The 25,738-nt window shown below is 37.8% G+C and overlaps 2 protein-coding genes across 3 annotated transcripts in view; one reads left to right on the top strand and one right to left on the bottom strand.

The window, feature by feature from the left end:
* Positions 1 to 17,804, top strand: part of LOC127877430 (TBC1 domain family member 19-like) — a 28,488-nt gene extending 10,684 nt beyond the window's left edge. The window contains exons 10-17 of the mRNA XM_052423298.1: positions 1,532 to 1,606; positions 4,850 to 4,912; positions 8,025 to 8,187; positions 10,148 to 10,257; positions 10,679 to 10,770; positions 11,083 to 11,198; positions 14,182 to 14,252; positions 16,078 to 17,804. Coding sequence (XP_052279258.1) covers positions 1,532 to 1,606; positions 4,850 to 4,912; positions 8,025 to 8,187; positions 10,148 to 10,257; positions 10,679 to 10,770; positions 11,083 to 11,198; positions 14,182 to 14,252; positions 16,078 to 16,146 — 759 coding nt within the window. The 3' untranslated portion in view covers positions 16,147 to 17,804. The remainder of the gene's footprint in view (positions 1 to 1,531; positions 1,607 to 4,849; positions 4,913 to 8,024; positions 8,188 to 10,147; positions 10,258 to 10,678; positions 10,771 to 11,082; positions 11,199 to 14,181; positions 14,253 to 16,077) is intronic.
* Positions 17,805 to 17,905: 101 nt separating this feature from the next.
* Positions 17,906 to 24,907, bottom strand: LOC127877429 (heat shock 70 kDa protein 12A-like). Of its 2 annotated transcripts, XM_052423296.1 has the most exons (7): positions 24,742 to 24,907; positions 22,621 to 22,709; positions 22,034 to 22,140; positions 20,817 to 21,003; positions 20,306 to 20,530; positions 19,796 to 19,943; positions 17,906 to 19,248 (listed from the first exon to the last, which is right to left on the bottom strand). In XM_052423296.1, exons 3-7 carry the CDS (start codon positions 22,117 to 22,119, stop codon positions 18,197 to 18,199), a joined length of 1,698 nt encoding a protein of 565 aa, XP_052279256.1. In that variant the 5' UTR covers positions 22,120 to 22,140; positions 22,621 to 22,709; positions 24,742 to 24,907; the 3' UTR covers positions 17,906 to 18,196. The 2 variants fall into 2 exon arrangements, with proteins under 2 accessions (XP_052279256.1, XP_052279257.1); XM_052423297.1 differs by lacking the exon at positions 22,621 to 22,709.
* Between the last annotated feature and the right edge of the window lie 831 nt (positions 24,908 to 25,738).

The following is a 25,738-nucleotide window of genomic DNA, read 5'->3' as shown; positions in this document are numbered from 1 at the left end:
TGAAATGTGATATATTAATGTTAGTACACATGTAATGTCTTTTAAATTGATGTATTTGCATCTTATTACAAATATGGTTAATAGCACAAATTTGACCAAAGTAAATAACATTTTTGAATTTTTCCCAGTAGCTTAATTTTGTCACATACAATTACCAATATGAAGGACGCCAGACCAATTCGGAAATACTGTGATAGGCACACATTCGCTTGAAATTGTTCAGGTTAGGAAGTAATTATTTTTATTAAAACATTGATGGTTTTAATCTTTAAACAAATCTTTTAACAAACTTATTTTTATACCCATGCAAAGAAAGTTTATAGAATTAAATGGAATCACCTTTTGGTCTTTGGACATTTACCTCATTATACATATGTAATTTGTGTACAAAACAGTTTTCTGTGCATGAAACTGAAATTTTGTGAGTGTTGTTTATTCTACTTAGAAGTGCAGACGTTAAGTTAGTGAATGTGAATCATTTTTTGCAGAGTTATGTTTCCTTTAACTAAAGAAATTGATTTAATGAATCTTTTTGTCATTGTGTGTGATCAATTTGAAGAAGTAAACAAGAAAGTTTTGAAATTAATTTGATCTATACTTAATTGGTGTACCTGCTTGAAATGAGCGATAACTGCGATATTTGTGATATTCAATGACTGTTATTTTTATGCCCCCGGTAGGGTGGCATATAGCAGTTAAACTGTCAGTCAGTCATTCAGTCAGTCAGTCTGTCTGTCCGTCCGAAAACTTTAACAATTCCCATTACTTTTGCAATATTGAAGATAGCAACTTGATATTTGGCATGCATATGTATCTCATGGAGTTGCACTTTTTGAGTGGTGAAAGGTCAAGGTCAAGATTATCCTTCAAGGTCAAAGGTCAAATATGTTTGGCTTCAAAGCGGTGCAGTAGGGGACATTGTGTTTCTGACAAACACATCTCTTGTTTTGTTTTGTGGTCCACTTCAAACTCTGGACTTTATCATTTGAGGTTGTTTCCAGTTATATTTTATAGCAAAAAAACACTTAAATACCCTATGTATTGTTGATGCACTCATGTTTTTTTTATATATTCCATAACCAAGCAACACCTTCTTGGGTGTTTCCCAGTAATTAGCAGTGGTATGGTGTCTTTGAAATAAGTTTTCATAACAACTTTATTGTTATCTCATCATTTTGACTATTCAAACTCTTAGAACTGTTGATGCTGTCATGATTTTGTGCATTCCAATAAAAACAACTGATATAAGCCTCGTTCTTGGAGAGCAGGCCCAAATGAATGTGCATAAATTGTAGTCCTAGATTTGCCTTTCCAGTCAACATAGGATAATTTGGGACAACACTTATTGCCTATAATTTATTTTATTTTAGAAGAGACTTTCATGCATGAAAAATTCCATAAAAGCAGACAGTGCAGTGCTTGAATAGCATATGTGGCCTGCACAGGCTAATCTTTTACAACACCACGCATATGCATTTAGCCCTGTTTTCCCAGATCAAAGCTCACATGTTTTGCCCATGCTATATTTCAGGATGTGCTATACTATGAACAACTAAAGGCAAATGTTATTGCTCATGATCTACTGGTGGACAGCCTGTTATACAAGGTAAAGTGCAGCCATAGTGTAAGATACTTGTTATACAAGGTAAAGTGCAGCCATAGTGTAAGATATTTGTTATACAAGGTAAAGTGCAGCCATAGTGTAAGATATTTGTTATACAAGGTAAAGTGCAGCCATAGTGTAAGATACTTGTTATACAAGGTAAAGTGCAGCCATAGTGTAAGATACTTGTTATACAAGGTTAAGTGCAGCCATAGTGTAAGATACTTGTTATACAAGGTAAAGTGCAGCCATAGTGTAAGATACTTGTTATACAAGGTAAAGTGCAGCCATAGTGTAAGATACTTGTTATACAAGGTTAAGTGCAGCCATAGTGTAAGATACTTGTTATACAAGGTAAAGTGCAGCAATAGTGTAAGATACTTGTTATACAAGGTAAAGTGCAGCCATAGTGGAAGATACTTGTTATACAAGGTAAACAGCAGCAATAGTGTAAGATACTTGTTATACAAGGTAAAGTGCAGCCATAAGATACTTGTTATGCAAGGTAAAATGAAGCCATAAGATACTTGTTATACAAGGTAAAGTGCAGTCATAAGATACTTGTTATACAAGGTAAAGTGCAGCCATAGTGTAAGATACTTGTTATACAAGGTAACATGCAGCCATAGTGGAAGATACTTGTTATACAAGGTAAACAGCAGCAATAGTGTAAGATACTTGTTATACAAGGTAAAGTGCAGCCATAAAATACTTGTTATACAAGGTAAAGTGCAGCCATAGTGTAAGATACTTGTTATACAAGGTAAAGTGCAGCCATAGTGTAAGATACTTGTTATACAAGGTAAAGTGCAGCCATAAGATACTTGTTATACAAGGTAAAGTGCAGCCATAAGATACTTGTTATACAAGGTAAAGTGCAGCCATAGTGTAAGATACTTGTTATACAAGGTAAAGTGCAGCCATAGTGGAAGATACTTGTTATACAAGGTTTACAACAGCCATAGTGTAAGATACTTGTTATACAAGGTAAAGTGCAGCCATAGTGTAAGATACTTGTTATACAAGGTAAAGTGCAGCCATAGTGTAAGATACTTGTTATACAAGGTTTACAACAGCAATAGTGTAAGATACTTGTTATACAAGGTAAAGTGCAGCCATAGTGTAAGATACTTGTTATACAAGGTAAAGTGCAGCCATAGTGTAAGATACTTGTTATACAAGGTTTACAATAGCAATAGTGTAAGATACTTGTTATACAAGGTAAAGTGCAGCCATAGTGTAAGATACTTGTTATACAAGGTAAAGTGCAGCCATAGTGTAAGATACTTGTTATACAAGGTAAAGTGCAGCCATAGTGTAAGATACTTGTTATACAAGGTAAAGTGCAGCCATAGTGTAAGATACTTGTTATACAAGGTTTACAACAGCAATAGTGTAAGATACTTGTTATACAAGGTAAAGTGCAGCCATAGTGTAAGATACTTATTATACAAGGTAAAGTGCAGCCATAGTGTAAGATACTTGTTCTACAAGGTAAAGTGCAGCCATAGTGTAAGATACTTGTTATACAAGGTTAAGTGCAGCCATAGTGTAAGATACTTGTTATACAAGGTAAAGTGCAGCCATAGTGTAAGATACTTGTTATACAAGGTAAAGTGCAGACATAGTGTAAGATACTTGTTATACAAGGTAAAGTGCAGCCATAGTGTAAGATACTTGTTATACAAGGTAAACAGCAGCAATAGTGTAAGATACTTGTTATACAAGGTAAAGTGCAGACATAGTGTAAGATACTTGTTATACAAGGTAACGTGCAGCCATAGTGTAAGATACTTGTTATACAAGGTAAAGTGCAGCCATAGTGGAAGATATTTGTTTTTTCTGGTGCTTTACCCCAAGCCTCAAAAAATAAGTCAAACAATATTAATGAATGCTATTATTTTTTAGAAATACTTTTATTATGTTAATTTTTGAAAGTGCTTGATGCCAATGGAAAACTTATATTGACTTTTCTGTAAGCTTTTTACGGACATGATGAAATGTTGTATATTCTTACTAAATCCAAGTTTTAAATATTTCAGTTCCAACCTTTAGATACTGATGAGCAGCAAACAGCATAAAACTTGAACAGACTGCGAGTTACTCACAGGCTGTTCTGGTTTTATGCTGTTTGCACATAGCCATTTCACTTTGCTTTGTATGGGGGAAAGGGTTAATCATAGAAGTCAGGAGGTAGCCTATACATATTAGTTCACGCAAGGTTTCATGGTCTCGTTAGCAGGACATCGTAGCTCCTGACCAGGCGGGTCTGGATCTACCCTGGCTTTATTGGAATAAAAAACAATTTAAGCATTACAAATCTTGTATTTGGTAAATTTATTGCAGAGGAATCACCACCTTTCTTATCTGTCAACTAAACTTAATGGTAAATAATTAACCCCTCTATTTTTAAATATTGGAGGGGTGGGGGGTAAATTGCTCTGCACATCTCCATTGTTTGGGCAGTTGGTAGATGAGTGGGTTCTAGATGATTTGTTTACACCTGATATCTAGAGAACGCTTTGACCTACAATCATGCAATGTGGAGGTGTTTGCTGCAAGTTATGAAGGAACACAAGTTTTATAAACATCAATTGTTACCATATCTTTATTACTTACAAATTTTAATAAGCCTTTTTTGTCTGTTGTGCCTCTTCAATATTGGCATTATGAACCCTCTAGAGGCCACATTTATTTCTGCCAAATCTGCATCAAACTAAGTCCCATAGACCATTTGTCCAAATGAAATCTTAGACTAGTTCCAAGCTGGGTCATGTGGAGTTAAAAGCTTGTGAACACTCTAGAAGTCGCATTTTTTACCCAACAATCAGAAACATATCTGCCAATGAAATCACAGCTAGGAAAGAAAATGGTTCTGTTCTTGGCACGGACGTTATAAGACTAGTAAAACCATGTGAACATTCTAGAGGCCACATTTATTTGTTGTCTTATGCAAAACGTTCTGCATAAATACCTTATTTAGAAGTTTGCTGTTAGACAAGGACTGTGACATATTATGTTGAAGGTTGAATGTATATACTCTTCTTGTTATGATATTATGAGCCAAAACTTAGACGCAATTGATCTTTTGTAATACTTAACCCATACAAATCCTAGTTTGGACTATTTTTTACAACAGAATTAAGAAACTGTATAGTATTTCAACTAAAAAAACGTGACCCCATGTAGTTCCCAACACGTGTTCTCCAACTTTGTTCTCTATTTTTGTTGCTTCCTGGTTTTCAGGATGTGAAGTTAACCGCCACCAATGATGACCAGTACTTTGTGTTTGAAGATTTCTTATATCAGGTAAGTAAGTTTAATAGTTTTTTATATTGTATTACACTGGGTGCAATATGTTTTGACAGGAAATGCATTTTTAGCAATGTTTAAGTAAGCAAATTGTATAGCAAAGTGGAATATTTTGATGATGCATATCTTATGATGAGTTGAAAAAAAGACTGAAAACCAGATTCAAAAGTTTTGGGCACAGTTATGAATGAGCCAATCTTCTTTAAATCCTGTATTAGTAACAGCCATCTTGACGATAGCATTTCGATATTTAAAGAGTGTACATGTTGTTAATATATACATGTTAATCAGAGACACATAACAGCATGTTAATTGGGAAATAATTATGCAATTATTATATGAATATTTTGTGTTTTTTTTATACATTTGAGCCTCATTCTGGCAGATTGCCAGCAAAGGCAAATCAGCGACGTCCTTTCTGCTTTTATGGAACTTTTTTTCTTAAAGGAAGTCTCTTCAAAACAAAAATCCAATATAGGCTGAAAGTGCCATCCAGAATAGCCTGTGAAAACTGCACAGGCTAATATGGGATGACACTTAACACACATGTATGAAGTCAAGTTTCTCAGATTGCGACTAAAATGCCCAATTAGCAATGCAGAAGTTAGCAAATTGTATAGCACAGGCAAAATTAGATATCTGATGATGAGTTAAACAAGAACTCCAAACCAAATAAAATAGTTTTGAGCAGAAACCCCTACGAAAGCTGTATTAGCGACAACGAAACGGTTCATAATGCATGCACTCAAAGTGTTGGACGAGATTAGCATGTGCAGTATGCACAGGCTTATCAGAGACACTTTCAACCTTAACGGGATTCTTGGTAAGATGAGACTTCCTTTTAACGATAAATTCAATTACAGCGGAAAGTGTCAGCCCTGATTAGCCTGTGCTTATAGGACTGTATAGGCTTATTTGGGAGGACAATTGAAGCAAAAGTATAAAGAATGGATTTCCCAGAGCAAGGCTAAATAATCAATTGGTCTTATGTAGTTTATCAGTGCTCCAGCTAGGTCTTATGTAGTTTATCAGTGCTCCAGCTAGGTCTCATGTAGTTTATCAGTGCTCCAGCTAGGTCTTATGTAGTTTATCAGTGCTCCAGCTAAGTCTTATGTAGTTTATCAGTGCTCCAGCTAGGTCTAATGTAGTTTATCAGTGCTCCAGCTAAGTCTTATGTAGTTTATCAGTGCTCCAGCTAGGTCTTATGTAGTTTATCAGTGCTCCACCTAAGTCTTATGTAGTTTATCAGTGCTCCAGCTAGGTCTTATGTAGTTTATCAGTGCTCCAGCTAGGTCTTATGTAGTTTATCAGTGCTCCAGCTAGGTCTTATGTAGTTTATCAGTGCTCCAGCTTAGTCTTATGTAGTTTATCAGTGCTCCAGCTAGGTCTTATGTAGTTTATCAGTGCTCCAGCTAGGTCTTATGTAGTTTACCAGTGCTCCAGCTAGGTCATATGTAGTTTATCAGTGCTCCAGCTAGGTCTTATGAAGTTTATCAGTGCTCCACCTAAGTCTTATGTAGTTTATCAGTGCTCCAGCTAGGTCTTATGTAGTTTATCAGTGCTCCAGCTAGGTCTTATGTAGTTTATCAGTGCTCCAAGGCCTTATGTAGTTTATCAGTGCTCCAGCTAGGTCTTATGTAGTTTATCAGTGCTCCAGCTAGGTCTTATGTAGTTTATCAGTGCTCCAGCTAGGTCTTATGTAGTTTATCAGTGCTCCAGCTAAGTCTTATGTAGTTTATCAGTGCTCCAGCTAGGTCTTATGTAGTTTATCAGTGCTCCAGCTAGGTCTTATGTAGTTTATCAGTGCTCCAGCTAGGTCTTATGTAGTTTATCAGTGCTCCAGCTAGGTCTTATGTAGTTTATCAGTGCTCCAGCTAAGTCTTATGTAGTTTATCAGTGCTCCAGCTAGGTCTTATGTAGTTTATCAGTGCTCCAGCTAGGTCTTATGTAGTTTATCAGTGCTCCAGCTAGGTCTTATGTAGTTTATCAGTGCTCCAGCTAAGTCTTATGTAGTTTATCAGTGCTCCAGCTAGGTCTTATGTAGTTTATCAGTGCTCCAGCTAGGTCTTATGTAGTTTATCAGTGCTCCAGCTAGGTCTTATGTAGTTTATCAGTGCTCCAGCTAGGTCTTATGTAGTTTATCAGTGCTCCAGCTAAGTCTTATGTAGTTTATCAGTGCTCCAGCTAGGTCTTATGTAGTTTATCAGTGCTCCAGCTAGGTCTTATGTAGTTTATCAGTGCTCCAGCTAAGTCTTATGTAGTTTATCAGTGCTCCAGCTAGGTCTTATGTAGTTTATCAGTGCTCCAGCTAGGTCTTATGTAGTTTATCAGTGCTCCAGCTAGGTCTTATGTAGTTTATCAGTGCTCCAAGGTCTTATGTAGTTTATCAGTGCTCCAGCTAAGTCTTATGTAGTTTATCAGTGCTCCAGCTAGGTCTTATGTAGTTTATCAGTGCTCCAGCTAGGTCTTATGTAGTTTATCAGTGCTCCAGCTAAGTCTTATGTAGTTTATCAGTGCTCCAGCTAGGTCTTATGTAGTTTATCAGTGCTCCAGCTAGGTCTTATGTAGTTTATCAGTGCTCCAGCTAGGTCTTATGTAGTTTATCAGTGCTCCAGCTAGGTCTTATGTAGTTTATCAGTGCTCCAAGGCCTTATGTAGTTTATCAGTGCTCCAGCTAGGTCTTATGTAGTTTATCATTGCTCCAGCTAGGATTTGAAAAGGGCAGGGGGGACTTTTTTGTCAAAAGGGCACTTTCAACGTGCATTATTTTGTCAAAAGGGCACTTTCGAGCGTGTGTGTAGGCGCTTCTGGAATGCTTCTTGTTGCATGTTAATTAAAAGGTTATTAATAATTGTTCGAATATATTATTCCCATTATTATTAAACTATTCAATAGAATATATAAATCTCATTATTATTAAACAATTCAAATATCATGTATACAATGAGGAATAGATTAATTACAATGTTATAAGACATTTATTAATAATTATTTAAAAAAAAAAAAAAAAAAATAAATTAAAGGGCAGGGGGGGAGGTTCAGAAGGGCAGGGCGGGGTACCCTTCAATTTAGACCTAGCTGGAGCACTGTTTATGTTGTCTTTCTGCAGATCTTGCTGCCGTTCACGCGGGACACGGAGGTTCTGAGTCACTTTGCCAGGAACAGTGCCTCCCCTCCCAAGTCGTATATACGTGGTAAACTGGGGGATGAGAACTTTTCAGTGGTTTATCCACCAAACGGAGTGATACCCTTCCATGGGTTTGCAATGTATGGTGAGTTGTGTATCCCTAGCAAGGGTTTGTACGGTTAGTTTTGTATACCATGTAATTGGTTTGGAATGTATGGTACATTGTGTATACACTATAACGGGTTTGCAATGTATTATAAACCATAAATGCCCTCTAAGGGTTTTCAATGTAATGTGATTCTGGTATATCTTTCCACTGCTTTACAAGTATGATGAATCATTTATATCAATGTATTGAAAGTAATGTATACTATTTCAAGGGTTTGCAGTGTACATGTTGTCAATTATGGTTTTCCCTTAGTCCTATGCTTTTTGTAAGACATGTTATTTGTTCTTGATAATGGAAGAAGGGCATATAGTGTTACCCTTGTCTGTGTGTGTATGTGTTTGTTTGTGTTAGTTATTTTAAACCATTTATTTGATCTTGATTGCATCAAAACTTTGGCTTATTGAGACACTCTTGAGGCTTTTTCCTGGGAAGAACCAGTACTAAATTTGGTTTTTGAGGGGAAGATCTCAAGAATGCTCGCAGAGTGGGGATCAAACCAACCCTTAACCTTCCAGTCACTAGACAGGCCCCATATCCACTGCACTACTGCAACATGTTTATTTGTGTGGGACATTTCATGTCTGGCTCATAACTTTGTTGTGCATGGTGAAAATTCAAGATAAATTTACACAAATGATCATCATATCTAGAGGACAGTCACATTCAAAGCCATGTCACTCACTTTGATGTCAGTATCACAGTGGACAGTGGAGAGTTTGCTTCATTCTCATAATGTCAGTATCACAGTGGACAGTGGAGAGTTTGCTTCATTCTCATACCTGAATAGAAGAACTATATGAGCCCTGCTCTGTGAAAAGGGGGTTTAATGCATGTGCGTAAACTGTCGTCCCAGATTAGCCTGTGCAGTCCAAACAGCCTAATCAGGGACAACACTTTCCGCCTTAACTGGATTTTTGCTAAAAAAGTCTTTCTTAAAAGAAAAAAAATCATAAAAGTGGTAAGTGTCGTCCCTGATTAGCCTGTGCAGACTGCACAAGCTAATCTTGGATGGCACTTTACCCACATGCATTAAACCCCCTTTTCACAGAGCACCGCTTATATAGAATGTGTCCAGTTCCCAACTTTGTCGACATGATGAGATTGCAAAATAAATTGGCACACATGATTATCAAATCAAGAGGAATTGTTGCATGCTAAACTCACGTTGCTTACTTCAAGTTCCCTGTCACATCGGACAGTTTTTGCATATTCCTTTCATGTATAGCTCTCCAATATTACCCTTTGTAACCTTAATGCTTGAATTTATTAAAATATCATTAAATGAATATATTAATTTTGGTTTAAATGAAAGTCATTTAAATCGATTGAAGCCTATCTCAATAAAGGTATTATTCAGCCATAAAACATGAGATTGTTGTGCCCATTTCAGTTGCCCTCCTGTGTTACCTGTACAAGGTTTGTTGTGCCCATTTCAGTTGCCATCCTGTTTTACCTGTACAAGGTTTGTTTTGCCCATTTCAGTTGCCCCCCTGTGTTATCTGTACAAGGTTTGTTGTGCCCATTTCAGTTGCCCTCCTGTGTTACCTGTACAAGGTTTGTTGTGCCTATTTCAGTTTCCCCACTGTGTTACCTGTACAAGGTTTGTTGTGCCCATTTCAGTTGCCCCTCTGTGTAACCTGTACAAGGTTTGTTGTGCCCATTTCAGTTGCCCTCCTGTGTTACCTGTATGAGGTTTGTTGTGCCCATTTCAGTTGCCCCCCTGTGTTACCTGTACATGGTTCGTGCCCATTTCAGTTGCCCCCCTGTGTTACCTGTACAAGGTTTGTTGTGCCCATTTCAGTTGCCCCCCTGTGTTACCTGTACAAGGTTCGTGCCCATTTCAGTTGCCCCCCCTGTGTTACCTGTACAGGGTTTGTTGTGCCTATTTCAGGTGCCTACTGTGTTACCTGTACAAGGTTTGTTGTGCCCATTTCAGTTGCCCCCCTGTGTTACCTGTACAAGGATCCTGTGAAGCTGTACTATGCCTTCCGTGCCATCTACACTCGCTTCTTCTTCAGACTTCACAGCATCTCATCACATCCACAGGTAGTATATAGGGGAGAGGAATTCTGGAAAAACTGGGCTTAATGCATGTGCATAAAGTGTTGTCCCAGATTAGCCTGTGCAGTCCGCATAGGCTAATCTAGAGACGATACTTTAGGCACATGGATTAAGTCTGGTTTTCCCAAAGCTTTGCTCATATTTTCTAGCTCACATTCACTTGTCTGTTTCTCAGGGTATAGTATGTCTCAGTATGTTTGTTTTTCAGGGTATAGTATGTCTCAGTATGTTTGTTTTTCAGGGTATAGTATGTCTCAGTATGTTTGTTTTTCAGGGTATAGTATGTCTCAGTATGTTTGTTTTTCAGGGTATAGTATGTCTCAGTATGTTTGTTTTTCAGGGTATAGTATGTCTCAGTATGCTTGTTTTTCAGGGTCAAGTATGTCTCAGTATGTTTGTTTTTCAGGGTATAGTATGTCTCAGTCTGTTGTTTGAGAACCTGCTCCAGACACATGAAGCTGAACTGTTCTTCTATCTCAAGTCTGTCGGATGCCAGCCGTATGTTTGCATTTATAGATATTTTATATGTTTCACAACTACGGGTATAGATGGTATACTTCTGAAAGTCATCTATTGCTAAAAACAAAGAACAGAATTAAATAAATTTTAAATTATATCCAAACATTAATAATATTTTTTACTTTATAACTTAATATGTGAATGGATGTGGAAAAAAAGGAACACCTGGCCATGGTTCCAATGCTTTCATGAATATAAGGTAAATATTTTTTTTCCTACTGTTGCATTTTTTTTGTTTCAACAGTTTTAGCTATTGAACAGAGGTCTTATTGGCTTTTGTGTGTATTGCAGTTTGAAGATAGCGTTCAAGTGGCTTGTTCGTGCGTTCTCTGGCTACCTGTCTAGTGACCAGGTGCTACTGCTGTGGGATAGGATCCTGGCCTATAACTCCCTGGAAATACTCTCAGGTAGACTGTGTTTATAACTTCCTGGAAATACTGTCAGGTAGACTGTGTTTTTAACTCCCTGGAAATACTGTCAAGTAGACTATGTTTTTAACTACCTGGAAATACTGTCAGGTAGACTGTGTTTTTAACTCCCTGGAAATACTGTCAGGTAGACTGTGTTTTTAACTCCATGGAAATACTCTCAGGTAGACTGTGTTTTTAACTCCCTGGAAATACTGTCAGGTAGACTGTGTTTATAACTCCCTGGAAATTCTGTCAGGAAGACTGGGTTTTTAACTCCCTGGAAATACTCTCAGGTAGACTGTGTTTATAACTCCCTTGAAATACTCTCAGGTGGACTGTGTTTTTAACTCCCTGGAAATACTGTCAGGTAGACTGTGTTTATAACTCCCTTGAAATACTGTCAGGTAGACTGTGTTTATAACTCCCTGGAAATACTCTCAGGTAGACTGTGTTTATAACTCCCTTAAAATACTGTCAGGTAGACTGTGTTTATAACTCCCTGGAAATACTCTCAGGTAGACTGTGTTTTTAACTCCCTGGAAATACTGTCAGGTAGACTGTGTTTATAACTCCCTTGAAATACTGTCAGGTAGACTGTGCTTTTAACTCCCTGGAAATACTGTCAGGTAGACTGTGTTTTAATTCCCTGGAAATACTGTCAGGTAGACTGTGTTTTTAACTCCCTGGAAATACTGTCAGGAAGACTGTGTTTTTAACTCCCTGGAAATACTGTCAGGTAGACTGTGTTTATAACTCCCTTGAAATACTGTCAGGTAGACTGTGTTTTTAACTCCCTGGAAATACTCTCAGGGAGACTGTGTTTTTAACTCCTTGGAAATACTCTCAGGTAGACTGTGTTTTTAATTCCCTGGAAATACTCTCAGGTAGACTGTGTTTATAACTCCCTGGATATACTGTCAGGTAGACTGTGATTTTAACTCCCTGGAAATACTGTCAGGAAGACTGTGTTTTTAACTCCCTGGAAATACTGTCAGGAAGACTGTGTTTTTAACTCCCTGGAAATACTGTCAGGTAGACTGTGTTTATAACTCCCTTGAAATACTGTCAGGTAGACTGTGTTTTTAACTCCCTGGAAATACTCTCAGGGAGACTGTGTTCTTAACTCCCTGGAAATACTCTCAGGTAGACTGTTTTTATAACTCCCTTGAAATACTGTCAGGTAGACTGTGTTTTTAACTCCCTGGAAATACTGTCAGGAAGACTGTGTTTTTAACTCCTTGGAAATACTCTCGGATAGACTGTGTTTTTAACTCCCTGGAAATACTGTCAGGTAGACTGTGTTTTTAACTTCCTGGAAATACTGTCAGGTAGACTGTGTTTATAACTTTCTGGAAATACTCTCAGGTAGACTGTGTTTTTAACTCCCTGGAAATACTGTCAGGTAGACTGTGTTTTTAACTCCATGGAAAAACTGTCAGGTAGACTGTGTTTTTAACTCCCTGGAAATACTCTCGGGTAGACTGTGTTTTTAACCCCCTGGAAATATTCTCAGGTAGACTTTGTTTTTAACTCCCTGGAAATACTGTCAGGTATACTGTGTTTTTAACTCCCTGGAAATACTGTCAGGTAGACTGTGTTTTTAACTCCCTGGAAATAATGTCAGGTAGACTGTGTTTCAACTCCATGGAAATACTCTCAGGTAGACTGTGTTTTTAACTCTCTGGAAATACTATCTGGTAGACTTTGTTTTTTCAGGTATTGTTTTTCATTCTTTTTTTTATCAAAGTGTAAGCTTATCCAGCTTTTGATATGCAATGGAATCATATTCTTCACTGAGTCTCATACTGAGTTTCAAACCATCACATACTTCTCACCTTAAAAAGTGAAAACCAAGAAATTCTTCTTTTCTGTTTTCGTTTCATCAGTATCTTCAGTCTGAACAATGTGGTCACTTAACCTACATTCGCTTTTCCTGGGCAAGCTGGTCTACCAGTTCTTAGTGCACATTTCATGCCAGTATCAGATGACTGCCATACTAGAATTAGAGGAAGAGGGATAAAGTATCCACACACATCCTGTATCTGCCTGTTTTTTTTATGCCCTTGGAATCTTCCATAGCAATTGTCCTGTCTGTCCAACCTTTCGTCCATTCATATTTGACACAGTTCAAGTGTTTTCACTAATTCTTCCTACAAGGCCTTGATGGTGTCTTTGAACACTTTCAACAAATCCACATCACCTTGCCTCATTTTGAATTTAAGATTGACCTACTTTTTAACTAATTCAGACGGTCAATCCTCTTGGTTAACACATATTTACCCTTTGCTAAACATCAAGTCTTCTTATTAAAACAATTTGGTTACTCCATTCACCACTGAGTACCTTCACATCACCTGATTTCATTCAACCTTGACCTATTTTTGTCTTGAGGTTAATTCTAGATGGCCTGTTTTGTATAACATAAATCCTGCTTGCTCCAAAGCTTAGATACTTGCAAAGAATGTATATTTTACACTCTCAATACCTCCACATCACTTGACCTCATTTAGACCTTGACCTTTTATTTGACTAGACTGATTTAAATGTACATCTTTAAGGTCGGCATAGTGTAATGGTTATGGTGTCCGCCTAGCGACTGGGAGGTCACAGGGTCGATCCCCACTGTCGGAGCGTTCTTTAGATCTTCCAAAAAGACACCAAGCACTGGTTCAAGGCCCAGGAAACGGACTCCCTAGCGTTTCAATAAGCCTAAGGCTTTTGATGCAAAATAAATAGGTTTAAACTATAAAATATTATGGACATCTGCGTTTATTTAACACAGCATCTTGTATTTTGATCAAATATCAGTGAAGCCTACATGCATGGTAATAATTAGGTCATGACTTGACATACATTTTGTAAAAGAAACCAATTGTTTTGTACATTCCCTAGATGAATGATAGTGTATAGACCAACACCTTATCAAAATGAACCACAGTGGATAGTGTTCAACTGCAATCCTGATTATGTCTGTTTGCAGTGCTTGCTGTGTCCATCTTCTCATTTCGAAAGACCAACCTGCTCAAGGTGCAGTCCTACAACGCTGCTGAGGTAAGCAATATCCATGCAAGTGGCATAATGGGAGACCTGGGCTAAATACATGTGCATAGAGTGTTGTCCACCCAGATTAGCCTTGGCAATATGCAATGGCTAATCAGGGATGTCACTTTTTGCCAAAACTAAAGAGATTTCCTTTAAGTAAAAAAATCCATGAAAACAAAAAGTGTCATCCATGATAAGCATGTGTAGTCTGCACAGGCTCATCTGTGATGAAACTTTACGCACATGCATTAAGCCCAGTTTTCTCAGAATGACGCTCCATGTTATCTTTGACCTTTTATTCACTTTAATATTAATGGCCTCAAGTAGAAAATCAATGCTACAACCCGTATGTAACTGAACTGTCAATGTGACAAGTACCTTCTTAATTAGACCTTGCTCCTATTATTGTTATTATTCAGTTCTAATATTGTTTTTGTTCAAATAAATTTAAAGAAGTATCTATTAAATAAGTAGTTTTATTTTTAAATTAAATTAAAGATCGTCTTGTTGGTTTGTATTTACTGCGCATGTGCTTTAAAAAAAACAAAACGGTATTGTGTTTGAAACTGTTTTTTACTAGTAAATATTGTTGAAAAGGTAAATTCATAAATTCATAGTATGTTATTGTACAACAGTTTCCAAATAAGATAATTGATCATTTCACACCAGTGATATTAGTCAGAATTCTATTAAATGTAACTACCCCTGTACCGTCTGTCTGCCTTCGTAACTTACTGCTTACAGAATGATTTCATTTGTTTTGTTGAGTCACATGTCTGCCTTAGTAACTTACTGCTTACAGAATGATTTCATTTGTTTTGTTGAGTCACATGTCTGCCTTAGTAACTTACTGCTTACAGAATGATTTTATTTGTTTTGTTGAGTCACATGTCTGCCTTAGTAACTTACTGCTAACAGAATGATTTCATTTGTTTTGTTGAGTCACATGTCTGCCTTAGTAACTTACTGCTTACAGAATGATTTCATTTGTTTTGTTGAGTCACATGTATTTGAGCCTTGCTCTGTGAAGAGGGAGTTTAATGCATGTGTGTAAAGTATCGTCCCAGATTAAGTGCAGTCCACACAGGCTAATCAGGGGCGACACTTTACGCCTTAACTGGATTTTTGCAAAGAAGAGACTTTTTGTAAAAAAATAATATAATAAAAGCGGAAAGTGTCGTCTCTGATTAGCCTGTGAGGACTGCATAGGCAAATCTGGGATGACACTTTACGCATATGCATTAACCCCCTTTTTCTTAGAGCACGGCCCATTTTAATTTTATTTGATTGTTTAATATTTTGATTTGTTAAGTTGTTTTATTAATGATTGGAAAATAATGTTTGTTTATAAGATAAATTAATGACACAGCCTCTACCTTACCCAGCACAATGAGATACAGGGTAGGAAATTAACTTGCCCAGTAACACATCATACAGAGTCAGTAAGGAGCCATGTAACCAATCATATCACAGTTTCCAATTTGATCTTTAATCCTCTTTCATCGATTCAGTAGTCTCAATTCTTAAACATGTTAATGTTGCGGTGAATATTAGCTGCTCTCTGTGAAAACTAGGCGTAATGCATGTGCAAAAAGAGTCATTCCAGATTAGCCTGTGCTTTTGGCACAGGCTAATCAGTGAGGATATTTTATGCCTAAACTGGATTTTCTTGAAGAAGGTACTTTCTTTCAACAAACAATTTTGAAAGTGTTGTCCCTGATAAGCCTGTGCTGACTGCAAAGGCTAATCTGGGACGACACTGTACGCATTAAGCCCTGTTTTCCCAGATCACAGCTTATATGTGTTCTTACTGTGCCACCATGTCTGTTTTCAGGCTGTGCTGGCAGATCTGACCACCCTGCAGGTGATTCCCCTCATACAGCTCAGCCTCTTCTCCAAATGAGCCTGCGCTTAATGCATGTGCCTAAAGTGTAGTCCCAGATTAGCCTGTGCACAAGCTCATCATAGACGTCAATATACGCTTAGACTGGATTTTCGTTTGAGAAGTGACTACCTTTTAACAAAAAAATCCATAAAAGCAGAAAATGTACGCACATGCATAAAGCCTAGGCTTTGCCATAATTCTATGGAAGATGAAGCTTACACTTATGTTTTGGACGGATCAATTTTATGTAGGAATGTGCTAACAGATGACAGGATTATGGATAGGTCTTACTACATGATAGAACAATTTTAATAGTTTATATACATGAAGGAAAATTAATGTGATGTTGTCAAAAAGAATCTAACACTGCTTTTTTGTTCAGTTTTTAGTGATCACCATTTACATCAGAACCTTTATATTACATATCACTTAATTAGTGTTCTTACTGAGTGTAATTTCAAAGAATGTTTGGGTGTTAAACCCTTTCCCGAACCCTTTCCCACTTAGAGGCAAAGCGAAAATGGCTATTTGCAAACAGCATAAAACCAGAACAGCCTGCGAGTAACTCACAGTCTGTCCAGGTTTAATGCTGTTTGCTGCTCAACAGTATCTAAGGGTTAGAAATGAAACCTTTAAAACTTGATTCTAGTAAGAAAGGTCTTTAATTATATTTTTGTTTCTAGGGACTACAAATGCGTCAAAATACTATCTGAGTGGTAAAGGGTTAACCAAAACACCTGTGAGAATGTGATTACTTTATGTTTAGTACGTGCAAGGTAATGTTTGTTAGAACTAATCCATATGAGCCTGACTCTTCGAAAACTGGACTTAATCAGGCTGCAGGATCATGTGACTTTGTGGGGTTCCCGCTTTTAACTTTAATGGTTGTATACACGACCGTAAGAGGTGCTTTATTTCAAATAACTTTTTAAAATTATTTTTCTTAAGAATTAAAATTAGTGCATAAAAGACAGATTTTTATGCTGCTTATGGCAATGTGAAATACACCGGAATTACTCTATTTAATAAGCCTGTGTTGTTGTTAAAAAATTCGGTATCTTCTGCATTCATTGTACACCGTTATGCTTCACGAAACGTGAAATGTTATCAACGATTTCAGAGGTATCCAAGAATTTATTCTTATACCTTAAGATATAAGCACAAACTTCAAGAAAAACTTATTTTATGCACTAAAGATTTATGTAAATGAATTTCAATAACTTGAGATATTTGCAAAAATAAAGTTTTTAATGGTGTGTTTACATTCTGTCCAGTCCGTGTGTAAAACCCGGTAAACCCCGTTGATTCTGCACCCTGTTAATGGATGAGCATAAAATGTTGTCCAATATTAGCCCAGATTTTGGACGACACTTTACGCACATGCATTAAGCCCTTTTTCACCAGAGAACGACTCATCTGTTGTGATTGATATTGTATTGAGTGTGAGAGATGAGAGCATAAGATTCAATCATGATCATAAACATGTTTGTTAGAACTCTTAACTTTTTTGACATATTTATGTTTTTGAATTAATACAATTAAATGTATTATACATCCATTTTCGTTTATGATAATGAACTTTTATCATACATGTTAACACATATGGTTTTGTCTTTTAATTTAAAGAATATTCACAATTGGGAATTATGAAATAAAATTAAAATGTTTACAAAGAAGTGCTTCCTCTGTTACATAATTTCATATAAAATTTATAAATATTTGCTTATTACCTGGTATATTATTATACACATACTACGAAGCATATCTAAAAACCAAACCCATTAAACTTTTAATACTTTATAACAGAAACGGAACACGCGTGTTTATGTACTTCTGAACTGAGACAAACAATTGATGTATACTTCTGAGAGTCTGGCGATTCTTTATGCAGGCCGTATATTTCATTTGAAATCGCACTGAACATTCATTTACAAACAAGCAATATGTAAGGCACTCAGAATCTAACACAATAACGATAAAAAAAATAGTTCATGCATGTGCGTAAAGTGTCGTCCCAGATTAGCCTGTGCAGCCCGCAACTGTACAACTTAATCAAAGCCCACGTGTCTCAAATAAGACAATTCAAATTTAATTGTCTTTTCGCGCCAGAGTCTTTATCTTTCACGTACACCTCTACCTCCGTTCCACTGAATGCAAACAACACCACCACGGGAGTCGGAGCTGTGCGTTCCGTAACATTCTTCGGGTCGACTCGGGTTTTTCCAACAATCTGACATCCCGCGTCAGTCACGTACATCGGGGCTGGCTTCGCCGAGGTCGCATACAAGGCCACTTCCGTCGTACCGAGTGGCAGAACACGCTCCACACGTGAATCGTCTACGTCGATCGTCTGCCCAGCTTCGACCAACACGTCAAATATGTCCTTACACATGGTTTTACCATTTGATTCAATCCGTTTACTTTGATCGTGAGATTTCTCGTCGAATGGAACAGTTTTCACCAGACCATATGTCCGGCTGCACTTCCGCTGCTGCACCAGCCTAGCACTGTGGCCCAACTCGACGGCGCCCTTTAAAACAACTTCATCGGCGTTTCCGGGAGTGAGAAATTCCATCTGTGGGAAGGTGTTCTTGATCGCCGTCTGCAGCATCAGGGATCGCGATAGTCCCCCTGTCATGACTATGGCTGACGCTCCTTTCACGTCTTGGTCTTGAAGCATTAAAGTCATGTGGTCAATAATGGCGTCGATCGTTCCGTCGAACAGATGCCTACACAACGCAACGTCTATCTCTAGGTGGTCATTCACAAGACTTATTTCGTCCGCATATTTGGATTGTATTATGGATTTACGGAGCTTTTTCTTCGCGGAGTGCTCGTATATGTTGTTCAGTTTCTCTGGCACGTGCAGCGTAAACTTCGTGTTACTACACGGACTGACCCCGCGCATTTTGATGTTAAACTCCTTTAAAAACGCTATGTCGTCGACTGGAAATCGGTTTTTGAAGTCTTGGTATACGGTCTGGCTGAAGAGTTCGGCGATAATTTCTTTAAGCGCGGCCTCAACGGCGGCGCCGCCCCAGTTCCCGCCATACGCCACGTGCAACTGCTGAAGCTGCCCGTGCTCGAGGAGTCGGTAGGCGCCGAGTTCTACAACGCCACCTGCAGGGATAATAATGAACAATATATTGCTATTCAGTTTAATTGTTTAAGACTACACGACATACATATGTAACTATATGAGATTTGGACCATTGATATAAAGCTCCATGACTCTTCTTAAGAAACAAACAGCCTCAAGTGATCACGGAAGACGCCGTAACTACGTAACTTTGCGCGCAAACAATTTATGCACCAGTACACTACTTTCTTATAGGCAAACATGTCTTCATCTTGTAACGTTAAGTAACAAAACCTAACTTTCAAGTCCTGTTCAAAAGTCATTTGCTCTGCACGAAGTGAAACCATCCAGCTGCAGTGGCAACATATTAAATCGTTTTAGCATCTCAACGTCATTTACGACAAGCCAAAAAAATGCCAAAACAAAATGACAAACACGCAAACTACATTCAGTATATCATATGCACAGAATGAGTGGGGCCGCCTTGGGAATATCAAATGTAAGCTTCGGGCTGTAAACCGGTGTAATGTTTTCAAGTAAAAATGTTGACTTTAATTTAAACTATTTTTATAGTGAATGTTCACCTACCACCTGCTTCCACAACCAGGTATTTAGAGTCCGTTGCTAGAGATGGTTCTATTGTATCGCTGGAGTTTGAAGACGCCATCTGGCCGAAGCCAATGAGAGCTGCGTCCGCTTCAAAAACGAACGAGAGGTTGGACGTTGGCAGCCCTGCCTTGAAGTTGGAAGAAAAACATCGTCACTGAACAGCATATTCTAAATTTGTATAACTTAAATATTATTGGGGTCGAATCAGGAATTTTAAAGAGAGGGCGCAGAAAGACAGATTGTTCAAACAGTGCTCACGTATCAACAATATTGGGTATAAATAGCACGACATGGTTTTGTGCTCCTTATACGCTAATCAACAATTGTATTGTAAGTATTACTGAACTGTTTCCCTGAGTATAGTGTGATAACAAACAAACAACGCGTCGACTCCCCTATTTTTTGTGTTATTCCTTTATTATCATCAAACTTTATACTGACAGTGCCAGTACTTGTTTCGGTCTGGTTACCCGAGACAAACATTTTTACCATTTCGGCAGCTTCACGCATGAACTGTTTTGAAGCATCGCTCCACATGGCGGGTATCGTCAGAATCCAGTGTATGTCGGAGATACGGAGATTTGCAGACTGCAGCCGGCCTCCAGACGCACTAAGCACTTGTTGTCGGATATATCCGACAAGAAGCGAAAATACTGTCATAGCAGGCAACGATTTCCCACTGATGTCCTTCAGGGGCGTTTCCCGCGTAAGCCTCTGAAAAGGACAACATTGATTCAATATAACTGTTCAGTAGAAAGCTTTAACAATAGTTACACGGAACAACGCTGACGGAGGCTTTTAACGAAGATAAATTATTGCATTAAAATTAAAAAACAGTAACGATTTTTGTATATACATTGTATTGCATTTAATACATTGTACACTCTTAACGAATGTGTACGTATAGGCATATATATCACAAGTTTCTCCAGCCAAAGCACTTCTCAAAACAGACTCCTTGTAAAGTATTGTTATGATCGACACAGAAGTCCCAACCTACCGCTGTCCCACAGAGGGCCAACTTAAACAACCGGAAGTAATAGTGCTGACAGTGCGCGTCCGTTGACGCCATGCGTGAATATTCCGCCTCCGCATCCAATCCGAAAGCTGCCACATTTTTGCCGTCGGGAGTTATTAGGACCGCTGTCGGCATTTTCGTCGGATGTGGCGGGAGCTGCCATTGTTCACTTTAAGTGCAAATGAAAATGTCGGTCTTAGAAATGTATCATAGGAAGTCACAGGAACATATGTACAGAACACAAATGCAGCCGCCTTTGCAGCTACAAACGCCTTAATAAAGCTAATTAGACACATTATTAGGTAAAGTTGAACTTTCAAGGGCAGATTGCATGTAAAATAAGTATTCTTAAAACTATCGTTTAACGATTTACTATTATCTCATGTGTTGGTACTTCATCCATGACGATTGGACGCTTAAGCACGTGGGGTATGTATAGTTTCATCTTTGTGCACGTGAAAATGTCGAAACGCAATATTATTCTAAATTTATTTCAAGTTTAAAATTTTAGGTGGGTATTTACACCAGGAAAACATAAAATTAACTTTTTAAAATGTATGGCTCATATGTTTATTCAGAAGCGCGACGGCGCATTTTGACAAATTGCAGTTTACCAAAGCAACGTTCTAGAGAGTCCGATCGTCACGGATAAATGATTATCGATAGCTTGCATCGAATGTAGTCAAATGATTGCATCTATAATTTTAAATGAAAACTTTTACTTATTAGGGAGATACTAAAGTTTGAAAAGTTGCGTTAGAAAAGTCTTTAATACACTTGCAATTTGCGCTCCTGAATATTCATACGAGCCATACAGTTTTTAAAAAACCTCCCGGTTGTTTTATGTTATCCTGATATAAGAACCGACCTAAAATGATGAAATTGAAATAAATTAACAATAATTATGCGTTTCGCCATTTTCACGTTCAAAAAGGTGAAGCCATATATACCCCACTTGCTAAAGCGTCCGATCGCCACGGATGAATGATTTTATCGTGATCTTGTAAAAATGTAGGCTAGTCAAATTACCATATGCAAAATTATAAATAAAAATCTTCACTAACAACTGAGATATTCAAGTTTGAAAAGCGTTGCGTTAGAAAAGTCTCCAAGTTTATAATCCCAATTCAATGCACAACTATTGGCACGCACTTAAGACAGCACTCTTTCTATATGATATCAAAAGTTGAGACGACTACCTTGATACATCGGACCGGAAGGAGATAACCCAGCTGCTCCACGACGTCCCGATGTCCACGGCCGCCACCAGGGGGCGTTTCTCCATTTCCGGCTATTTTATGATCAACTAAAAGGAGCAAATACACATAATTTATATGCGTTAGATTGATGTATATAATGTATTTGACTTATATGTACGGGGTGCGGAATCAACGGGGTTTTCAGGAGCTTTCACACGGGCTGGATAGAATGCAAACACACCGTTCAGAACTTTATTTTTGCCAACATTTCAAGTTATTGAAATACATTTGCAAAAATCTTTTGTGCATAAAAGACAGATTTTCTTGCAGTTTGTGTCGATATCTTAAGGTATAAGAATAAATCCTTGAATACGTCTTAAATCGGTGACAACATTTCACATTGCCTGATGCATAGCCGCATACATGAATCCAGTAAAATAGAATTTTTGAACAAGAACACATGCTTAAAGTTATTCTGGTGTATTTCACATTGCCATAAGCAGCATCAAAATCTTTGTTTTATGCACTAGTTGACATTCTTAAGAAAAAATGTTTAAAAAGTAATTGGGTAAAAAAGCACCGCTTACCGGTATGTTTAATTTGGAAAACCCACAAAGTCACGTGATCCTGCGTCCTGATGTATGTCCTACCTCTGCAAAAGCCCGTTCACGTATGTCTGTCACAATCAAAAATTAGGTCTGAGTAGAAAACATATTTTTTTCACATTTATGGTGGCTGATCTCTCTCATACTGTTCTTGCGTGTTTGTGGGTTTGAATAACATTGCAAAATCCTTGAAAGAACGACAAATAAATCCGCAAGACGTCAAAAAGGGCGCCGATACGAGAATTCACGTCAACATGAAAGAACGCCAAATATACTCACCAGAAAACACGGCGGACATAAAACAATTACAACATAAATTATAGTCGATTTCGCCCTTTGTGTCGTTCTTGCGGGTATATTTGCCGTTCTGGTGTGTATAGTTTGTCGTTCTGTCGTGTTTATGTGTCGATCTTGCCTGTATAGTCGTCGTTTTGGCATGTATATGTGTCGTTCTGGCGGGTAAATTTGTAAATCTGGCCTGTATATTTGTTGTCCTGGTGTGTATATTTGTCGATCTGGCGGGTATATTTGTCGTTTTGGCGTGTATATTTGTCGTTAAGGCCTGTATATATTTCGATCTGGCGGATATATTTGTCGTTTGGGAGTGTATATTTGTCGTTCAGGTAGGTTTATGTGTCGTTCTGGCGGATAAATGTTTCATTCTGGCTTATATATTTGTCGTTCTGGCCTGTATATTTGTAGTTCTGGCGGGTAAATTTGTCGTTCCGGCCGGTATATTTGTCGTTCTGGCCTTTTTATTTGTCATTATTGCGTATATATGTGTCGTTCTGTCCCGTATATTTGTCTTTCTTGCGTATATATGTGTCGTTCTGACCTGTATATTGGTCATTCTGTCGGGTATATTTGTCGTTCTGTCGGATATATCTGTCTTTCTGGCGGTATATTTGTCGTTCTGGCCTGTATATTTGTCGTTCTGGCCTGTATATTTGTCGTTCTGGTGTGTATATTTGTCGTTCTTGTGTGTATGTTTGTCGTTCTGGTGTGTATATTTGTCGTTCTTGTGTGTATATTTGTCGTTCTGGTGTGTATATTTGTCGTTCTGGCCTGTATATTTGTCATTCTGGTGTGTATATTGTCATTCTTTTGTGTATATTTGTCGTTCTTGTGTGTATATTTGTGTTTCTTGTGTGTATATTTGTCGTTCTTGTGTGTATATTTGTCGTTATGGTGTGTATATTTGTCGTTCTTGTGTGTATATTTGTCGTTCTGGTGTGTATATTTGTCATTCTGGTGTATATGTTTGTCGTTCTGGCCTGTATATTTGTCATTCTGGTGTGTATATTTGTCGTTTTGGTGTGTATATTTGTCGTTATTGTGTGTATATTTGTCGTTCTGGTGTGTATATTTGTCGTTCTGGCCTGTATATTTGTCGTTCTGGCCTGTATATTTGTCGTTCTGGCCTGTATAATGGTCGTTCTGGCGTGTATATTTGTCGTTCTGGTGTGTATTATTTTGATCTGGCGTGTATATTGTCGTTCTGGTGTGTATATTTGTCGTTCTGGTGTGTATATTTGTCGTTCTGGTGTGTATATTTGTCATTCTGGTGTATATGTTTGTCGTTCTGGCCTGTATATTTGTCATTCTGGTGTGTATATTTGTCGTTTTGGTGTGTATATTTGTCGTTATTGTGTGTATATTTGTCGTTCTGGTGTGTATATTTGTCGTTCTGGCCTGTATATTTGTCGTTCTGGCCTGTATATTTGTCGTTCTGGCCTGTATAATGGTCGTTCTGGCGTGTATATTTGTCGTTCTGGTGTGTATTATTTTGATCTGGCGTGTATATTTGTCGTTCTGGTGTGTATATTTGTCGTTCTGGTGTGTATATTTGTCGTTCTGGTGTGTATATTTGTCGTTCTGGTGTGTATATTTGTCGTTCTGAGCCGGAATTCACAAATCTCCTTAGGGAAGACTTAATGAATTTCTTTAAATTCATGAAATTCCTAAAATCTTTTGTTTTTCATATAGAGGTCTTTTTCCATTTTATGTCTTAGAAAAGTTTATATTGCACATTTGGAAGCACTATATTTGCCGCAAATATAAATCATTGTTAAAATTATTTTATGTGTAAAAGTATGTACGTACCCAATTATGCTGCAGCGTTCAGAAATCCCATACACCAAAGAATAGTCGGATTAATTAACCGAGCCGTGATGTTAAAAATCGTTCCGATATGAATGGTACACGGAAATGATTGTGTTTATCATGAGAACGAACTGCGATGTCCGCTATGGCAAGATAGAACACTTCAGCCTCCACTTCTTATTTAGACAAAATGCGTCCGGTTTAATGATACTCACCACTCGAGTGTTGAATATGTATACTTTACTCCGGAAAAGTCATATCCTGAAATGCATATAAACAATGATGAGCTCGTATTATGAACGGAGATTACTTTTCAGTATTGCTTGATCATCAAGGAATGTTAAATACCAATAGATATATATATAGTTATTAACATGTGTACATGTGTGTGTACATATATATAAGGCATGACAGTATAGTTTTCAAACTGGATTTTCGTCAAGAAGGCTCTTCCTTTAAACGGAAAATACAATAAAAGCGGAAAGTGTCGTCCCTGATAAGCCGTGCGGACTACACAGACTAATATGGAACGACACTTGACGCCCATGCATTGAACCCCATTTTCACATAGCGAGGCTCAATTTTGTTTCAGGTTTCATATGTAAATCAATGAAATGAAATGGTCAAACACCGATCGATGATCATTGATTCCACTTCGCATTATAACTGTTTCCATGGCATTACGTTGAGCGTTCAAATTGTATTCACACATTGTCATGTTGACTGCAACATAGCGTTGTAAGTTCATGTAGTCTTAGATTTCATTCAACAACTCAAAGGAGCAGCCGATCAGAGGGCCAATTTGTAACTGTTTACCTTAAGAGGCTTTGTCCTTCTGTATTCGACCCTCTCCCCAATCTAGTGTATTGCACCCTACTGGGTATATAGTGTTTATGTTTGAAACAGCCACGTTCTCGGAAAACTGGGCTTAATGCATGTGCGTAAATGTCGCTCCATATTAGTCTATGCAATCCATGTTTTGAACAAACATAAATAA

This window comes from Dreissena polymorpha, chromosome 4 (genome assembly GCF_020536995.1).
Source record: "Dreissena polymorpha isolate Duluth1 chromosome 4, UMN_Dpol_1.0, whole genome shotgun sequence".
In the NCBI taxonomy this organism is placed as follows: Eukaryota; Metazoa; Mollusca; class Bivalvia; order Myida; family Dreissenidae; genus Dreissena; species Dreissena polymorpha.
The sequence above is the reverse complement of the archived record's forward strand: the minus strand, read 5'-3'. Positions and strand labels throughout refer to the sequence as shown.